Source organism: Neomonachus schauinslandi, chromosome 13, assembly GCF_002201575.2.
Source record: "Neomonachus schauinslandi chromosome 13, ASM220157v2, whole genome shotgun sequence".
In the NCBI taxonomy this organism is placed as follows: Eukaryota; Metazoa; Chordata; class Mammalia; order Carnivora; family Phocidae; genus Neomonachus; species Neomonachus schauinslandi.
In genome coordinates, this window is record NC_058415.1 from 58,897,085 (window position 1) to 58,912,224 (window position 15,140).

General features: G+C 49.8%; 1 protein-coding gene across 1 annotated transcript in view; it reads right to left on the reverse strand.

Moving 5' to 3' along the window:
* The window catches only part of PAX5 (paired box 5), a 184,603-nt gene that overhangs the window by 34,074 nt on the left and 135,389 nt on the right, over positions 1-15,140 (reverse strand). Inside the window, exon 8 of the mRNA XM_021691302.1 lies at positions 2,590-2,691. Within this exon, the coding sequence (XP_021546977.1) occupies positions 2,590-2,691 (102 nt within the window). The remainder of the gene's footprint in view (positions 1-2,589; positions 2,692-15,140) is intronic.

Here is a 15,140-nt window from a genome sequence, read left to right on the forward strand (position 1 = left end):
CAGAGCAGGTGATATTTCCACGTAGCCTGAAGGGTAAAGCTGGATCCCAACAGACAGGGGCAGGAAGTAGCAGAAACCAAGGGCACAGATGGGAGTTACACTGATGGATGCGCCTGTGAGGTGTGCGAGGAACCAGTGGGCGGTCACGGGGAGGGACGAGCTGGGCGAGCTGGCCAGAAAGGCAGGTTGAGGCCAGATTAGGTGGCCCAAGACCCGCCATGCCGTAAGGGGGCCCCCTGTGCTGTGTGCCAGTCCTGGGGGAGTTCAGCGAAGACCGTGCCTGTGGGTCAGCACTGCCCCCATGAAGCCGTTCCAAAAATAGGTTTGATGATCACGTTGGAAACAGAATCCCAAAGATGTGACACAGTCTGGACACTGAGGAACAGGAACCCCTGAGCATGGGGTCCCAGCCCTGACACTGGGTCTGGAAGGGAATGAGTCGCGGGGGTGTATGAGAAGAGAAAGCAAGCGGAGAAGAAAGGGAGAGAGTGGGAGGCAGACCTGGGCTCCCCCCAAGATGCTCGTGTTCCTCCCTCCACATGGCGTCCCGTCCCTCTGTGCCAGGGGACTGAGTGATCGTGCCCCGGGCTAGGACCGGTCCCGCCGCTGGTTTGGTCAGACTGGACCTTTGTTCAGGCCTGTGATTCCTGCGGCTGCTGTTAATGGGCGAGGAACCGCCGTTGGTTCCCACTGGGGTGTCCGCCAGGCCCACGGACACTTGTATCTTGAGCCTAGTAATTAGGCCTGGAGAAATCACGGGGGCCGGGGCAGACTCTGTTTGGATAAACTCAAGAAAGCTCAGCTGCTTCTCAAGACTTGGCCTCTTTGGGGTCTGCGGTGGGGAGACGGCGGGGCCAGCTGGTGGCCTCAGCCTTACCGGACAGTGTGCCCTTGGGAGAGGGCCTGGGGCAGCTGCCTGGGCCCCTGCCATCCGGCAGAAGCTTGTGTTGATGGAATGAGAGCACACAGAGGCAGCGGAGTACGGAGGAAGGAGCCCTAACTGCTGGGCAAAGCCCCCGACTCGAGCCCTGCCCCCTGCAGGCTGGGCAGCCTTGGGCGATTCCCCAACTGCTCTGAGTCTCAGCTTCCCCTTTTGGAAAATGGGGATTTGATTCCTACCCAGCCCACCTCACAGGGTTGGAACTATAAAGGGCTCCCGGGAAAGCACTTTGCCTTTTATAAAGTGCTACGGAAGCGTGAGGGGCCGTGAGTGGGCAGGACTTGGGCTCCATCTCCTGAGAGTAGGGGCGGGAAGGAGTCTGGGTCCCCCCACCTCTGTTGGCCTTGTGCACAGTATTTCCCGATGCTCTGCCATGAGCCCATCCCCCCCCAGCAGAGAGGCAAAGGCTCTTTGCAGGTGTGAACCTGGCAGGCCTCCCTGGCCCTGGCGAGGCCCAGGGCACGAGTACACACAGAGGCCATTTCCCATATGTCTCATATTTAAAAGTCATAAATCAAGCTAACAAACCGTTAAATGAAATATGCTCTGTCCTCCTACCTTGTTAAATACATCTTTGTTAACAACCGGGAAGGCCAGGAGTGAATTTAGAATTCTGGGACTCCTTGGCATCTGTGCCAGGACCTGGCTGCGCAGGGAAAGCCCAGCCAGGCTAGGATTCGCCCTGCGTCCCTTCCCGCCCGTGGGGCCTCACACGGACGTGGGAACACCCCATCTCACATTCGGTTCTGCCCATCCCCCACCAGTCCTCAGCCTGGGGTGCCACGCCCATGACACGGACTGCAGAGGAGGCTGGCAGAGGCATGTGGTTACTTAGGCAGGACCCCTAGGGTGGGCTAGAAAGAGGGGCTCGGGCACCAGGTAAATGACTCAGAACAAGAAACAATACTAACCCTTAAAAGAATAAAAGAAGTGTAACCACATCCAACCCAGTCCTTATTTTCCCCCTGATTTTTTTAAACATCTTTCAAAAAATGATACTTTGGGTTTCCTGCTATGCTCATGCCCTGAGGACACAGCCAGCCAGCACCAGGATGATGTGATGTCTTTCCCCACCCCATCCTACAGTGGAAGGAACAGGGCGGCCTCCTTTCTAAATGTCTTTAAAGAAACGGACCCATCGCTGGCACGAGGGGATAAGGTTTCCTTCCGTGGCCACGGGGCATTCAGCTCCGAATCAAGTCACCAACCCACTCGCCAACATCCTCTCTGTCCTGAGCACATGGTCCTCAACCCCAAGGAGTAAGGCTGCTGAGAGCCCCTGGGGGTCGGGGAGGGAAGCGTCCTGGTATTCACCTCGCACAAACTGCGTGGGGGAGGATGGAGGAGGACCCCGACTGAGCACTGGCTGGGCAACCTTTGGCCAGGTCCCGCACCCCTCTGTGTTCAGACTATCTGTGTGGCCACCAAGGGGCTGTTTGAGTGACAGTCCCCACCCCCCTTCCCGAGTTCACTGCCGGCCCCACTGAAGGCCCAGCTGCAGAGGGAGAGGCTGAGAGTGCAGACCTCTGCCTGATTTATTCAGGTCCGCTTCTCAGAAGCGTAGAGGTCACCCGGGCTGTTTGGGGGGAAGCCCCCCCCCGAAACCCCGTCCGCTGCCTGCTGTGGAGACGCCAACAGCGCAAACTCACCAGGCACCATCCCTGTCAGCGTTGGTGCTGAGTAGCTGCCCTGTCCGGTGGGGGGGACGTGCGGAGGGTACCCGGGGAGGGTCGTGCTCGCCAAGTCACGGCCTGAGGAATCAAAGCAACAAATCATGGGGTGAGTGTCTCCGTGGCCAGCGCTCATGTCCACAGCTCCTGGGACATCTGCACATTTGTCACGTCTGGGCGCTGAGCGCCAGTGTGCCCCCACCCCCCTCCCGTCACTCACGCATGCAGACACGTGCGCATGCGCGCACACACACACACACACACACACACACACACACGCACAGACACACAGCCCTCCGGCCACCCTGGCTCCACTCAGCAGGGACCCAGGACAGCTCTGCTGCTTCCCTGGGAAAACGGAGCTCCGGCCAGCTCACCTCGCAAGAGCTGAAGGGGGACTTGGACTTCTCCCCGTCCACACCTCTGCGTCTGCCGCGCCTCTGCGCGACGCACCCTCTCCTCCAGCTGCAGGCAGCCCAACACCACGCGCCCGCGAAGGCCTGCTCCAACACCTCCCTCCTCCTCCTCCTCAGACCCTCAGCTGTGTGTCTGGGCCTTATTCAGTCCTTCCTCCTTTGCCCTAGAGCTCGCCATTCACTCGACAAAGGTGCAGGAAGTGTACCTCCTCACACCTGACACTGTTCTGGGCACTGGGACGTGGAGATTAAGGCCTCAGCCACTGGGGGGCAGACATTCTGATGGGTATGTGTTCACCTCTTTGCAGGCTGCCGGCTCCTGGAGGGCAGGGGGGACACCTCATTCATCCACCACAGGGCTTGGCACCTGGTAGGTCCCGAGTAAAGGCAGAACGAATGGGGTGTCCAAGCATGCTGGGTTTCATGCTGTGTGGAAGAAACCCCAGGTAGCAGAACTCGGTAAGGGAGATGGCACTGAGCTTTGGCCGCCTCTTAGGGATAAAGCAGAGCTCCGGCCCTTTCAAACACCACCAGTTACGTGTATGTAACAGGGTGTTCGGGGCTCAGGAACCCAGGTCTTGGGCAATCCGACTGTTCAGTGATTAGGTGGTGGGTCCTGAGGACAAGACCCCGCCCTACAGGTGGGATTGCCAATTGCTCCTGGGAGAAGGAGATACACCTGCTTCAGCCTGGGAGGCAGGAGGGAAATGAGGTGGCCTTAGGACAAGGGAGGGAAAGTGGAACCTTGACCTCCTCTGATTATGGACACTGGAGACTGGGTGGGGGCAGCTCCTGACCATGAAGAGCCAGGCTAAGTCCCAGGAAGGACTCCTGGAGCCCAGCGACTTGGTGCAGGCCCTACCACAGGTAGATGACTCTGAGCTCAGCCCATTAGCAGGTGGCCCAAGGAGAGAGACCACCTCTGATCAACACTCCCCAAAGAATCCAAGCCAGCACACGGTATGGGCCGTGAACGTTCCCCAGATAAACCAACAGCCTTTCTAGTGCCAGTCCTTCAAAGACTGTCCAGCCAACAGCCAAAGGCTGCCTCATTTCACAGGGTTCTGCTTACCTTCCAGAACCTTATGGAACAGAAGGCATGTGGCCTCCCCTGACCTTGTTCACCACCTCCCTGGCTTTAGACTGGGCATCCCAGCTTGCAACAAGCATTGCTCGTGTGTCTTCATATGGGGCATTGGAAGGGGAGCAAATGAACTACCTCTGAGCCCCCACAAGAGCTGATATTAAACAAAAAACTGGAATCGATGGAACTGACCAATTCTAATAAAGGTCATTTAAGGAGGTTTTCTCCCCAGCCCTCGTATGCCTCCCCCTCTCATCCTCCTCTGACCCCGCCCTTATAGCCCCCTAGGGCAGCTCCTGTCTCCAGGGTCACGTCTTTGTACCCAATGTCAGAATGGCAGAGGCCTGCAGATATTTGTTAAGTGAATGAAAGAAGTGGCTCCAACAGGGCCCCTGATCTCTCGGGAGCTCATAAAATTCCCTCCACTTGTGGTCAAGAATCAGTGAAGGGAGGGCCCTTGAAGCTCTTCTGGACCAGCCCTGTCGCCATTCTGCAGATGGCAAAGCTGAGACCCATGGTGGGTGGGGAGCAACGAGCTCAGGTTTCCTAAATCAGCCCAGGACCCTCCTCTGCCTCAAGCAGCATCCTGGCGGGGGTGGGAAGAGCACTCACACCCAACACGGAGCCCTCTGCACACGGTCACAGGGATTTGGTGACCCGAGGGCTGCTGAGAAGGTATCTGAGGAAGCGGAGTGAGCCTACGTGTCAGGCTAGCTGGTACAAGATCAAAATGCCAGGGGCCAGACTGTGAGACATGCAGAGAAAGCAGCCGTGGCGGGAGCTGTTCTGATGGGCTGTGGAGCTCCAGCCCCAGCACCATCCCCAGGCTCACGCCCCTGGTGAAGACGACAAACCACAAATGCAGTGACAGAGGTCACGTGTTTAGCCATTCCGCTCCACTGCCACGCACATACACCTGGCGGGGCGTCTGACGGTGAATCCAGAGGCTCTACGTCACCCAGGCTGAGCCTTGCCTTCAGGCCCACCATGACCATTGCTTATCGGCTCTGTCGTGCAGAAGAAAATTCAACTACGCAGTTTTTGTGGATATATGTGTAGGGGTAGGAGCCAGGACCACATCAGAGAGAGGCCAAATCTGCCTCCTGAAAGACAGATGGCATTATTCTGATAGGAGGCTGCCTGGTGCAGGGAGCACATGGGGGCCAAGCCTCACAAGGTCCACGTCTGGTTGCCTGAGATGGGAAAGAGGGTCGTGGGAAGAGAACGGGCTTGCCCAGGGACACTCAGTCGACTGGAGGCAAGCCTGGGACTGGAATGGAGCTCTCCTGCCTCCTGGGACTGCGTTCTTTAAACATGCTTTAAAACCTTGATCCCTTAAGCAGAAAACACACTGCCTCACCAAAGCACCCAACTCAAGAAGCCAGATTAAAAAAGTAATAAAATGAGGTGGCTGGGTGGCTCAGCTGGTTAAGCATCCGACTCTGGATTTCGGCTCAGGTCATGATCTCAGGGTCTTGAGATCAAGCCCCACATCGGTCTCCACGCTGGCCATGGAGCCTGCTTAAGATTCTCCCTCTCCTTCTGCCCCTCCCGCCCCTCTAAAAAAAAAGTAATAAAATGAACCTAAGGAAAGGAGGAGGAAGGAATTGATAAAGAAAAAGCAGAAGATAAAGAATTAGGAAACAGAGAAAAGCACACAGAACAATAAATGCACCCAAGAATTGTTACTGGAAAAGACCAATAAGACAGACAAACCTAGGGCAAGATCCAAAAAAGAAGACACAAATATCAAAATAAGGAATGAGGAGAAGGGGCGCCTGGGTGGCTCAGTCGTTAAGCATCTGCCTTCAGCTCAGGTCATGATCCCAGGGTCCTGGGATAGAGCCGCAATGGGCTCCCTGCTCAGCGGGAAGCCTGCTTCTCCCTCTCCCACTCCCCCTGCTTGTGTTCCCTCTCTCGCTGTGTTTCTCTCTGTCAAATAAATCAATAAAATCTTTAAAAAAATAAAAGGAATGAGGAGAAGATACAACCAGAGACATGGAAAATATATTAAAAAATGCAAAGATGCAGGGTGCCTGCGTGGCTCAGTCGGTTAAGCGTCTGCCTTCGGCTCAGGTCATGATCCCGGGGTCCTGGGATTGAGCCCCGCATCGGGTTCCCTGCTCGGCGGGAAGCCTGCTGCTCCCTCTCCCACTCCCCCTGCTTGTGTTCCCTCTCTCACTGTCTCTCTCTCTCTCCATCAAATAAATAAAATCTTAAAAAAAAAATTGCAAAGATGCTCTATACTAATACATATGGACATCTTAGCAAAAGGTACAATTTTCTAGGAAAACATGAATTACCAAAATTAAGTTGAGAAGGAGAAAACACAAACAGCCCAATCACTTCGGCAGAAATAGAAAAGGTTCTTTCTTAAAATAATTTTTTAAAATAAGATGTCCATTTAGTTTTCAGGCAAGTTTCATTTCTTTTTGTTTGGGGCAAGTTCTTTTAAATCTTCAAAGGACACATACTTTTGTTATTAAACTGTTCCAGGATATATAAAACTAAAGAAAATCTTCCCAATTCATTTTTTTCCAAGCTAGCATAATCCTGATATGAAAACTTAACAAAGGTGTACAAAAATGAAAATTAAAGGCTAGTGTCACAATTTATTAATATCCATGCAAAAAAAAAATCTACGGTCTCACTGATCAAACAATATTAGAAAGAACAATATACCATAAACAAATAAGGTTGATTCCAGGTATGCAAGGATGAGTCAGTATTAAAGCACTGGTTGGGAAATCATAGTAATGTATCAAAAGTTGAAAACCATATGATTATATCAAAGCTATGGAAAAGGCATTGGCTAAAATTCAATACTAATTCCTTACAATACCTCTTGGTAAATAAGAACTGAAGTACACTTCTTTGATCTGGTATTGATCTTAAATCTTGAGTCAACGTCATACTTAATTGGTGAAATACTTGAAACATTCTGAATTAAAATCAAAAACATGTCAAGGAAACCCGTTATCACTGAAAACTGTTCTAAAAGTTTGAGCCAGTACAAGAAGAAAAGATAGAGACCCAAGAGGGATAAACACTGGCAGTGAGGGAAATTATCATGAGCTGGGTATATCGTGAGCCTGGAAAACCAGCTCATCTACCAGAACCAGTGAAAAGGTTTGTTGAGGGGCGCCTGGGTGGCTCAGTCGTTAAGCGTCTGCCTTCGGCTCAGGTCATGATCCCAGAGTCCTGGGATCGAGCCCCGCATCGGGCTCCCTGCTCGGCGGGGAGTCTGCTTCTCCCTCTGACCCTCCCCCCTCTCATGTGCTCTCTCTCTCTCAAATAAATAAATAAAATCTTAAAAAAAAAAAAAAAAGGACAAAACACTAAACCAGGGGCGCTTGGGTGGCTCAGTCGTTAAGCGTCTGCCTTTGGCTCAGGTCATGATCCCAGGGTCCTGGGATCGAGCCCCGCATCGGGCTCCCTGCTCCACGGGAAGCCTGCTTCTCCCTCCCCCACTCCCCCTGCTTGTGTTCCCTCTCTCGCTGTATCTCTCTCTGTCAAATAAATAAATAAAATCTTTAAAAAAAAAAAGAAAGAAAGAAAAGGTTTGTTGAGACAGCTGGAATGGGTGTCTAGAATGAATATCATTCCAGATTGAATAGCTCCCCACCGCCTCTCCCATCAAGTACAGGTTTTCAGGTTGGCTTCCAAAGCCCGCCTCAGTCTGTGCCCCTAACCTGTGAGCTTTCCAGCCTCATCAACCCTGACTACCCCACCCCCAGGGCCATTCCCCAGACCTGCCCTACCCTTTCCCATCCCCACGCCTTTGCTCAAGCTGTTCCCTTTCTAACTGCCCTTCTCCCATCCCTATCAGTTCCACTGCATCCAGTGTCCAACTTTGGCCCTCAAGAACCTGCTCCTCTGCGAAGTGTCTTCTAGGCCCCTCGAGTCTTTGTGGCACCGGCGTCTACCGCAGGTCCCTCTGCTCCCCACCCCGTCCCAGTGCACAGGGAGCATCGTGCCAGGGGAACAGACAAGCTGGGGGAGATGTCAGTCATGATAAGACAGCACTTACTTTGTGCCAGACACTCTTTTACATATGTTAACTCATTTTATCAACCTGACGACTCCATGAGGTTCAAACAACCACCATGCCCGAGGAACTGAGGAACGAAGAGGTTAAATAACTTGCCTAAGGTCACACGGCTAGGAGGAAACAGAGCTGGGATTTGAACCCAGGTGCCTGGGCTCTAGCCTGAGCTTCTTTGGTGGCGGTAGAGGGTGGGTGTGTGGGTGGGAGAGAACAAGCTACGAAGGAGGGGAGGATGGAGAACTAGGAAGGTCAATTACTCAGGTTCGCAGCTGGAAGGGGTGAGCAGGTTGGAGCAAGGAAGAGAGAGTGGGGGTCAAAGACGGGCTGCCAGAAGTCAGGAGAGAAAGCGGATGTCAGTGCCCCTTTGGGAAGAAACTCGCCAACCTCAGTCTGCCAGACCACCTAGACTACGTGCTCCATGGGCGTGGGGCTGCACTGTGCCTGGCAGGTAGCAAGTGCTCAGAACTACCGGTGGGGGAGCAGGACACGAAGAACATCCAGGGCCCATTTACCGGTTTTGCTACTGAACTATCATGGACCTCTGGCAAGCCACTCCACCCTGAGCCTCAGTCTTTCCCAAATTTAAAAGAGAGCTCTTAGCTCAGTGATCTCCAAGAGTCCCCAAAGCTCATACTGGTCTCTGTGTGCATATACATGAAGGATAGTTTAGCTCTGAATAGATTGTTCTACCCTAAGATCCAACTGCACCCATAGCTCTAGAACCTCCACAATCAATCCTCTAATCTGAGCTGCTGCCTAGAGGGCTAATCCATACTCCTTAGGGCAATGGCAAGCAGTTCTCTGAGCTTCTAGCCTCAGTGGGAACTTGGGTCAGCTCCAGCAAGGGTTCAGGACTGGGCCAACATGCCATGGCTTCATGCCATCCCCAGTCCCTCCTCTCAGCCCATGAGGATGGCAGCGTGCACGGTGAGGAGCTGACAAATGGCTACATTTATCTTACAAATACCCCTGCCTTGGAGTTCCCTGTTGCTGGGGGATTCCTTTGCATTATCCATGGCTCCAATTTCATCCAGCAAATGTCCCTACAATCAAAGGCCTGTGGCTACATTTACCTTCCTTGGACTGGCCACAAAAGCAGAGAGTCTGAGTTATCACTTATGGTGGGCAACAGAGGGAAAGACAGACTGTGTCTGTGACATCTCCAGCCTCCAGAACCCTCCCTACTCTGTGCCAGGAATTGGGGTGGGCTGTTCAGAAACATTATTCCATTTAATCCTCACAACTTACAAAAGTCCCAATAAACTTTATGAGATCTTGTGGAGAAGTCACAGGGAGGCTCAATATAGAAAGGAAGGTAGCAGAACACAGCAATTAAGAGTATCCAGGCTGGGGATACCTGGGTGGCTCAGTTGGTTAAGCATCTGACTTCGGCTCAGGTCATGATCTCTCGGTCCTGAGATCGAGCCCCTAGTCAGGTTCCCTGCTTAGCAAGGAGTCTGTTTCTCCCTCTCCCTCTGCCGCAACACCCCCCCCCCCCCCCCCAAAAAAGTGTCCTCTTTTGTTTCTAAAAAAAAAAAAAAAAATCTTAAAAAAAAAAAAAAAAAAAAAGAGTATTCAGTCTGCCCAGGCTTGGATCCTTGTTTTACCACTTACTAGTTGTGTGGCCTTGAGAGAATTTCTTTTTTTTTTTTTTAAGATTTTTATTTATTTATTTGACAGAGAGAGACACAGCGAGAGAGGGAACACAAGCAGGGGGAGTGGGAGAGGGAGAAGCAGGCTCCCCGCAGAGCAGGGAGCCCGATGCGGGGCTCGATCCCAGGACCCTGGGATCATGACCTGAGCTGAAGGCAGTCGCTCAATGACTGAGCCACCCAGGCGCCCTTGAGAGAATTTCTTAACCATTCTGATCCTCCGTGTCCTCATCTGTAAGCTGAGGATAATAGTAGCCAACCCTTAGTTAGAGCAAACAGTGGCTAACAGAGAGCCAGATACACCCAAACTCATTTTTTCCCATAATAACCCTATTCGAGAGCTACCTATGATCCCTATTTTACTGAGGGGGAAACCAAGGCACAGAAAGTTTAAGTGTCTTGCCAGTCACACAGCTAGTAAGTAAGGAAGCCAGGTTTGAACCCCAGCCAGGGTGGCTGGCCAGTCTGCACCGCCACCACCCTGTGCCACCCTGCGTCTTCCACGGGCACCGTGAGGGGTTGGCGCCGCACCGTGTCAGCCCACAGCGAGCACCTGCCGAAGACTGGATTGCGGGCCCCAACCCTTTAACCCCACGGCGGTAACCGTCGTCTTGGAAAAGAAATGGTAATCCAACACCAAAAATGTCGTTTGGGAAGAAAACATATTAAACTTCCTTAGGCCAGGTAAATTTCGTTTTATGAAAAAGTAAAAAGAAACCTCTGCCTCCTAGAGGTGCAGTGGGCTTCTTCGCCCCTTCGGTTTGGGCTCAGCCACGTGCCTTGCTTTGGCCAATGGGAGGTTAGCAGACACTCAGTGAGCAGCAGCTTACGGTATGCTGGTGTGGCTGGCTGAGCTCCTCGGGCATGTGCACCATCACCCTGAGAACGGGCTCTGGCTAGCCTGCTACCAAGAGGAAGGACACATGTGGAGCAGAGACGGACCCAGCCTACAAATGGAGCCAAGCCTGGCTTTGATTAGCCAACCCCCCGCCAACCGCCAGGTACATGAACAAGAAGAAATGATTGTTGTTTTAAGCCCTGAACTTTGGGGTGGTTTGCTAAGCAGCAGTACTGTGTCAATAGCTGATCGATACTAAACTTCATAAATGTTAACAGTTGTTGTTTTCATCATTATTCTCTGCTTGAGGATACTCTGCCTGGGACTTTCTAAGGACACCTGTCCAAATCTAAGTGGAGGATGGACACCATCTGGTGGGAACCCACAGAGTAAATTTAAACCCCACATTTGCTTTGATGCCTAAAAGGACTCTCCTGGCACTGAGCTGGGGATGCTGGGACTCTGGAGTGTATGGGCACTTTCCCCTTCTCAGTCCCCGCCCCAACACACTTCAGGCACGTCTCCAGTGCTGGGGGTTTTAACAACTGGCCAACACAAGACAGCTAAGATGTTACTGCTCCTTTTAGCTCTAACTCAGGCCTCTAGACTCAACGGGATACCAGAATGAATGCTTCTGAATTTAATTTATATATTTATATATTTATATTTATATATATTTATATATATATTTATATCATTTTTTTGCCAAGGAAAAAATGGTTTATATCATTTGCAATGGCACTGAATGTTATTGATGGCATATAATGTATTTGCAAATAAGTGATTTAGGATCTTAGCATAATTCTTCCTATTAATGGCACATAAATACATCCTGGACAATTCATGTGTTGCTCCCTCTTTCCAGAGAGAATAATCAAGACTTGGCCTTATTCACTATTAGCAATGTATGGACATTCTGTATGGACAGAACTTTCGTCAAGACAAAGACTGCTCCCCAGAAGAGATAGACTTAGTTCAAAAGAACTCATTCTTTTCAACTGTGAAAGGAAGGAACCTAGCCCTGTTATATGAATGAGGAAACCGAGGCTCAGAGATGAGCTTTGACTGCCCTAAGGTCGTAGAGTAAGTAGTAGAACAGGGACTTCAACTCATGACACATGACTTCTAGTTAAATGCTATTCTTGAAGGGTTACTCAAAATGTTCCCCTCAAGGAGACAAGCCCTCCCAGATGTTAAAACATTCTACAAAGTCTTCACAATTACAAGTGTGATACCAGCACATGAATAGACAGAAAACCAATGGGACAGAATTGAAAGTCTAAAAATAGACCCAACTATATACGGAAATCTAACACATGACAAAGGTAGGCTCTCCAATCACTTGAGCAAATATGGACTTTTTATTATAATGGTGTTAGGACGACCGGACAGCCATTTTTAAAAAAGATAAAATAGACGGATTCTTCATACTATATACCAGAATAAACTCCAAATGAATCTGAGATCGAAATGTAAAAAATAAACTATGCAAATACCAGAAGAAAACACAGGTGAATTCCTCTCTCATTTGCAGAGAGAGGCTTTCTAACCATGACTCAAAACCAAAGAGATGCACATACCACCTACAAAAATTAGCTCGAAGTGGGTCAAAGACCTAAGTGTATAGTAAAACTATAAAACTCACAGAAGAAAACAGAGGCATAAATTTTCATGACCTCGGATTAAGCAGTACTTTCTTAGATATGACATAAACAATAGAAAAATCAGATTAATTGAACTTTATAAAAATTAAAAACTTCTGTGCTTCAAAGGACATTAAGAAGGTACAAAGATGACCCAGAAAATGGGAACAAATATTTGCAAGTCATATATCTGATAAATGACTTGTATCTAGAATATATAAAGCACTCTTACAGCTCAATAATAAAAAGAAAAATAACCCAATTTAAAAATGGGCAAAGCATCTGAATAAAAAAGATGTACAAATGGCCAAGAAGTCCATGAAAAGACATCCAACATCATTAGCTATCAAGTAAATGCAGAGCAAAACCACCATGAGACACCACATCACACCCACTAGGATGGCTATAATCAGAAAAGGTTATGACAAGCAGTGACCAAAGATGTGGAAAATTGGAACCCTTACACACTGCTGGTGAGAATGTAAAATTGTGCAACCATTTGGAAAAGCCTGGCAGTACCTCAGAAAGTTAAATGTAGAGTCACCATGTGACCCAGCAATTCCACTCCTACGTATACACCCAAGAAATATGAAAACTTGTGTCCACACAAAAATGCGTACACAAATGCTCAACACCCTATTATTCATAATAGCCAAAAAGTGGAATCAATAGCTACTATCCCTATGTATCAAGAACTTGTAAGAAGGAAAGGGAAAAGACCAAAAGTCCCATAGAAAAATGGGCAAAGTTCATGAACAGAAAACTCACCAGAATATATAGGAGGGCGGGAGATAAACTGAAGAGATGTTCAAGTTCACACATAATACTAGAAATGCAAATTAAATGCAAAATGGTACAATTCCATATGGAGGCTGTGTATCTAACAAAACTATACGTGCATCTACCCTTTCAACAAGCAATTCTACTTCTAGGGATTTACCTTGAACATACATATACCTTCAGCAATACACAAAATGCATATACACAGGTTAATTATTGCAACATCATCTGTAACTGCAAAATCCTAGAAACCATATCTAAATGTGCAAACGTAGAGAAACAGGTGAATAAACTGTGGCATGTACACACAGTGGGGTTCTGTGCAGCTGTACAAAAGAATGAGGAGCTGGTGGGCATCACTCTGGCACAAATGAAGCCCAGGAGCTGAACCCTGGCCTCCCCAAGTCCCTGCAGTAGATCACAGAGCCACACACAGTTCCAGGCCAGAGCCCTTAGGGAAGTTCAAGTCTAGGTTCTAAATGACCAATGGAAAAAGCTTTGGAGGGAGACAATGGTAGGCAAGGGACAAATGCAGATTACGGATCCTGGAGGTGCCTGACTTTGGAATGCTCAAAATACAAAGAAGTGCAGGGAAGGTGTGAGCTCTCCGGATGCCTCTGGGGAGAGGGTGGGGCGAGGCAAGCCCTGGCTGACTCTGTGGAGGAAGTGACCTCCAGAAGGCAGACCAGCCCCAGGGAGGAGAGACTCAAGCCAGCACCGAGGGTGTGTCAGGCTTGAGGGGGCCTGAAGCCACCCGTACCTGTTCTACCCCCAGCTGCCTCCAGAGCCAAATCTGGACTCCTGAGACTGGCGGCAGAGGGAGGCGGGGAAGAAAGGAGAGGTGGACTTTGGAGTCACATGGGCCTAGGTTCAGATCTTGGCACCACCACTTATTAGCTGTGTGACCTCTGGCAAGTAATACAATCATTCGAATCTCGCGCTTCCTTTTACAATTAGGAAAAGAGGGTATCTGTTGGGAGTGAAACAATGATGCTTGCCATGTCTGCAAACTCTCTGCTACCCTTCTCAGGGGGCAATGGGGTCTGTGGCCCTTTGCCTTGAATCTGGGCCACTCTGGTGACTGGTCAACCAACAGAGCAACAGCTCCCCGAGAGGTTCCTATGAGTCAGGTGCTGGGCACTTCCTGTGCCTCATTTCAGTCAACATTCACAACAGCCCCAGAAGGTGGGTACTGTTCTTATCCCCACTTTGTAGATGAGGAAATGAAGGCTCCAAGCAGTTGATGTGCCCCCCAAGGTCCCACAGCTGTTCCAGCTAACATTTTTGTAGCACTCACATCAACCAGGCGCTGGTTGAACACAAGGCAGTGTTCCAAACACTGTTCTCGGTGTTTTATAGATATTGACTCCTTTAATACTCAAAAACTTGGTAAAAAATTCTATCATTATCCCCATTTTACAGATGTGGAAGTTAAAACACAGAGAGATGAGGTACCTGCCCAAGGTCCCACCGCTAGTAAGAAATGGAGCCATATCCACACCCAGGCATTCTGGCACCAGATGCCCTCTCATTTCCCCAACATACGGGGCACTTGGCCTCTTTCTGCCTCTGGCCTGGAGGTCCCCAGGTAGCAAGAGCTACTCGAGTCCCTCCCTCCCCTGTACTGGTCCAGCACATAACAGGTGCTCAGAAAATGTCTGCCAAGATGAAATGAATCAAATGTCACAGGTTTTACCATCTCAAAGAAACTTTGGTCCAGGCTCACCAACATCTTGGAAAGCCTTTCATCATGAACTCCATGAGATAACCAGGCCTGATTTATCCTTTTTTTTTTTTTTTTTTTTGCTTGGATGCAACTTTTTATTTTTTATTCAGCCCATTTCTAGGTAGGCTCTATGTACATAATGGGGGGAAATGTGAATCCAATTAACTTCAAATTTAGCTCATAATGAACTTACCTCATTTTGCTACCAGCTCGGTTCTCATCGTGTGGCAGTAATTAACCACTGGGGGTTGTCACTCCCAGACACATGACACAGAGATCTTCCCAGCCCCTTGCTTCAAACCCTTACAGAATTCATTACCCTGACAGTGTGAAAACCCTTCAC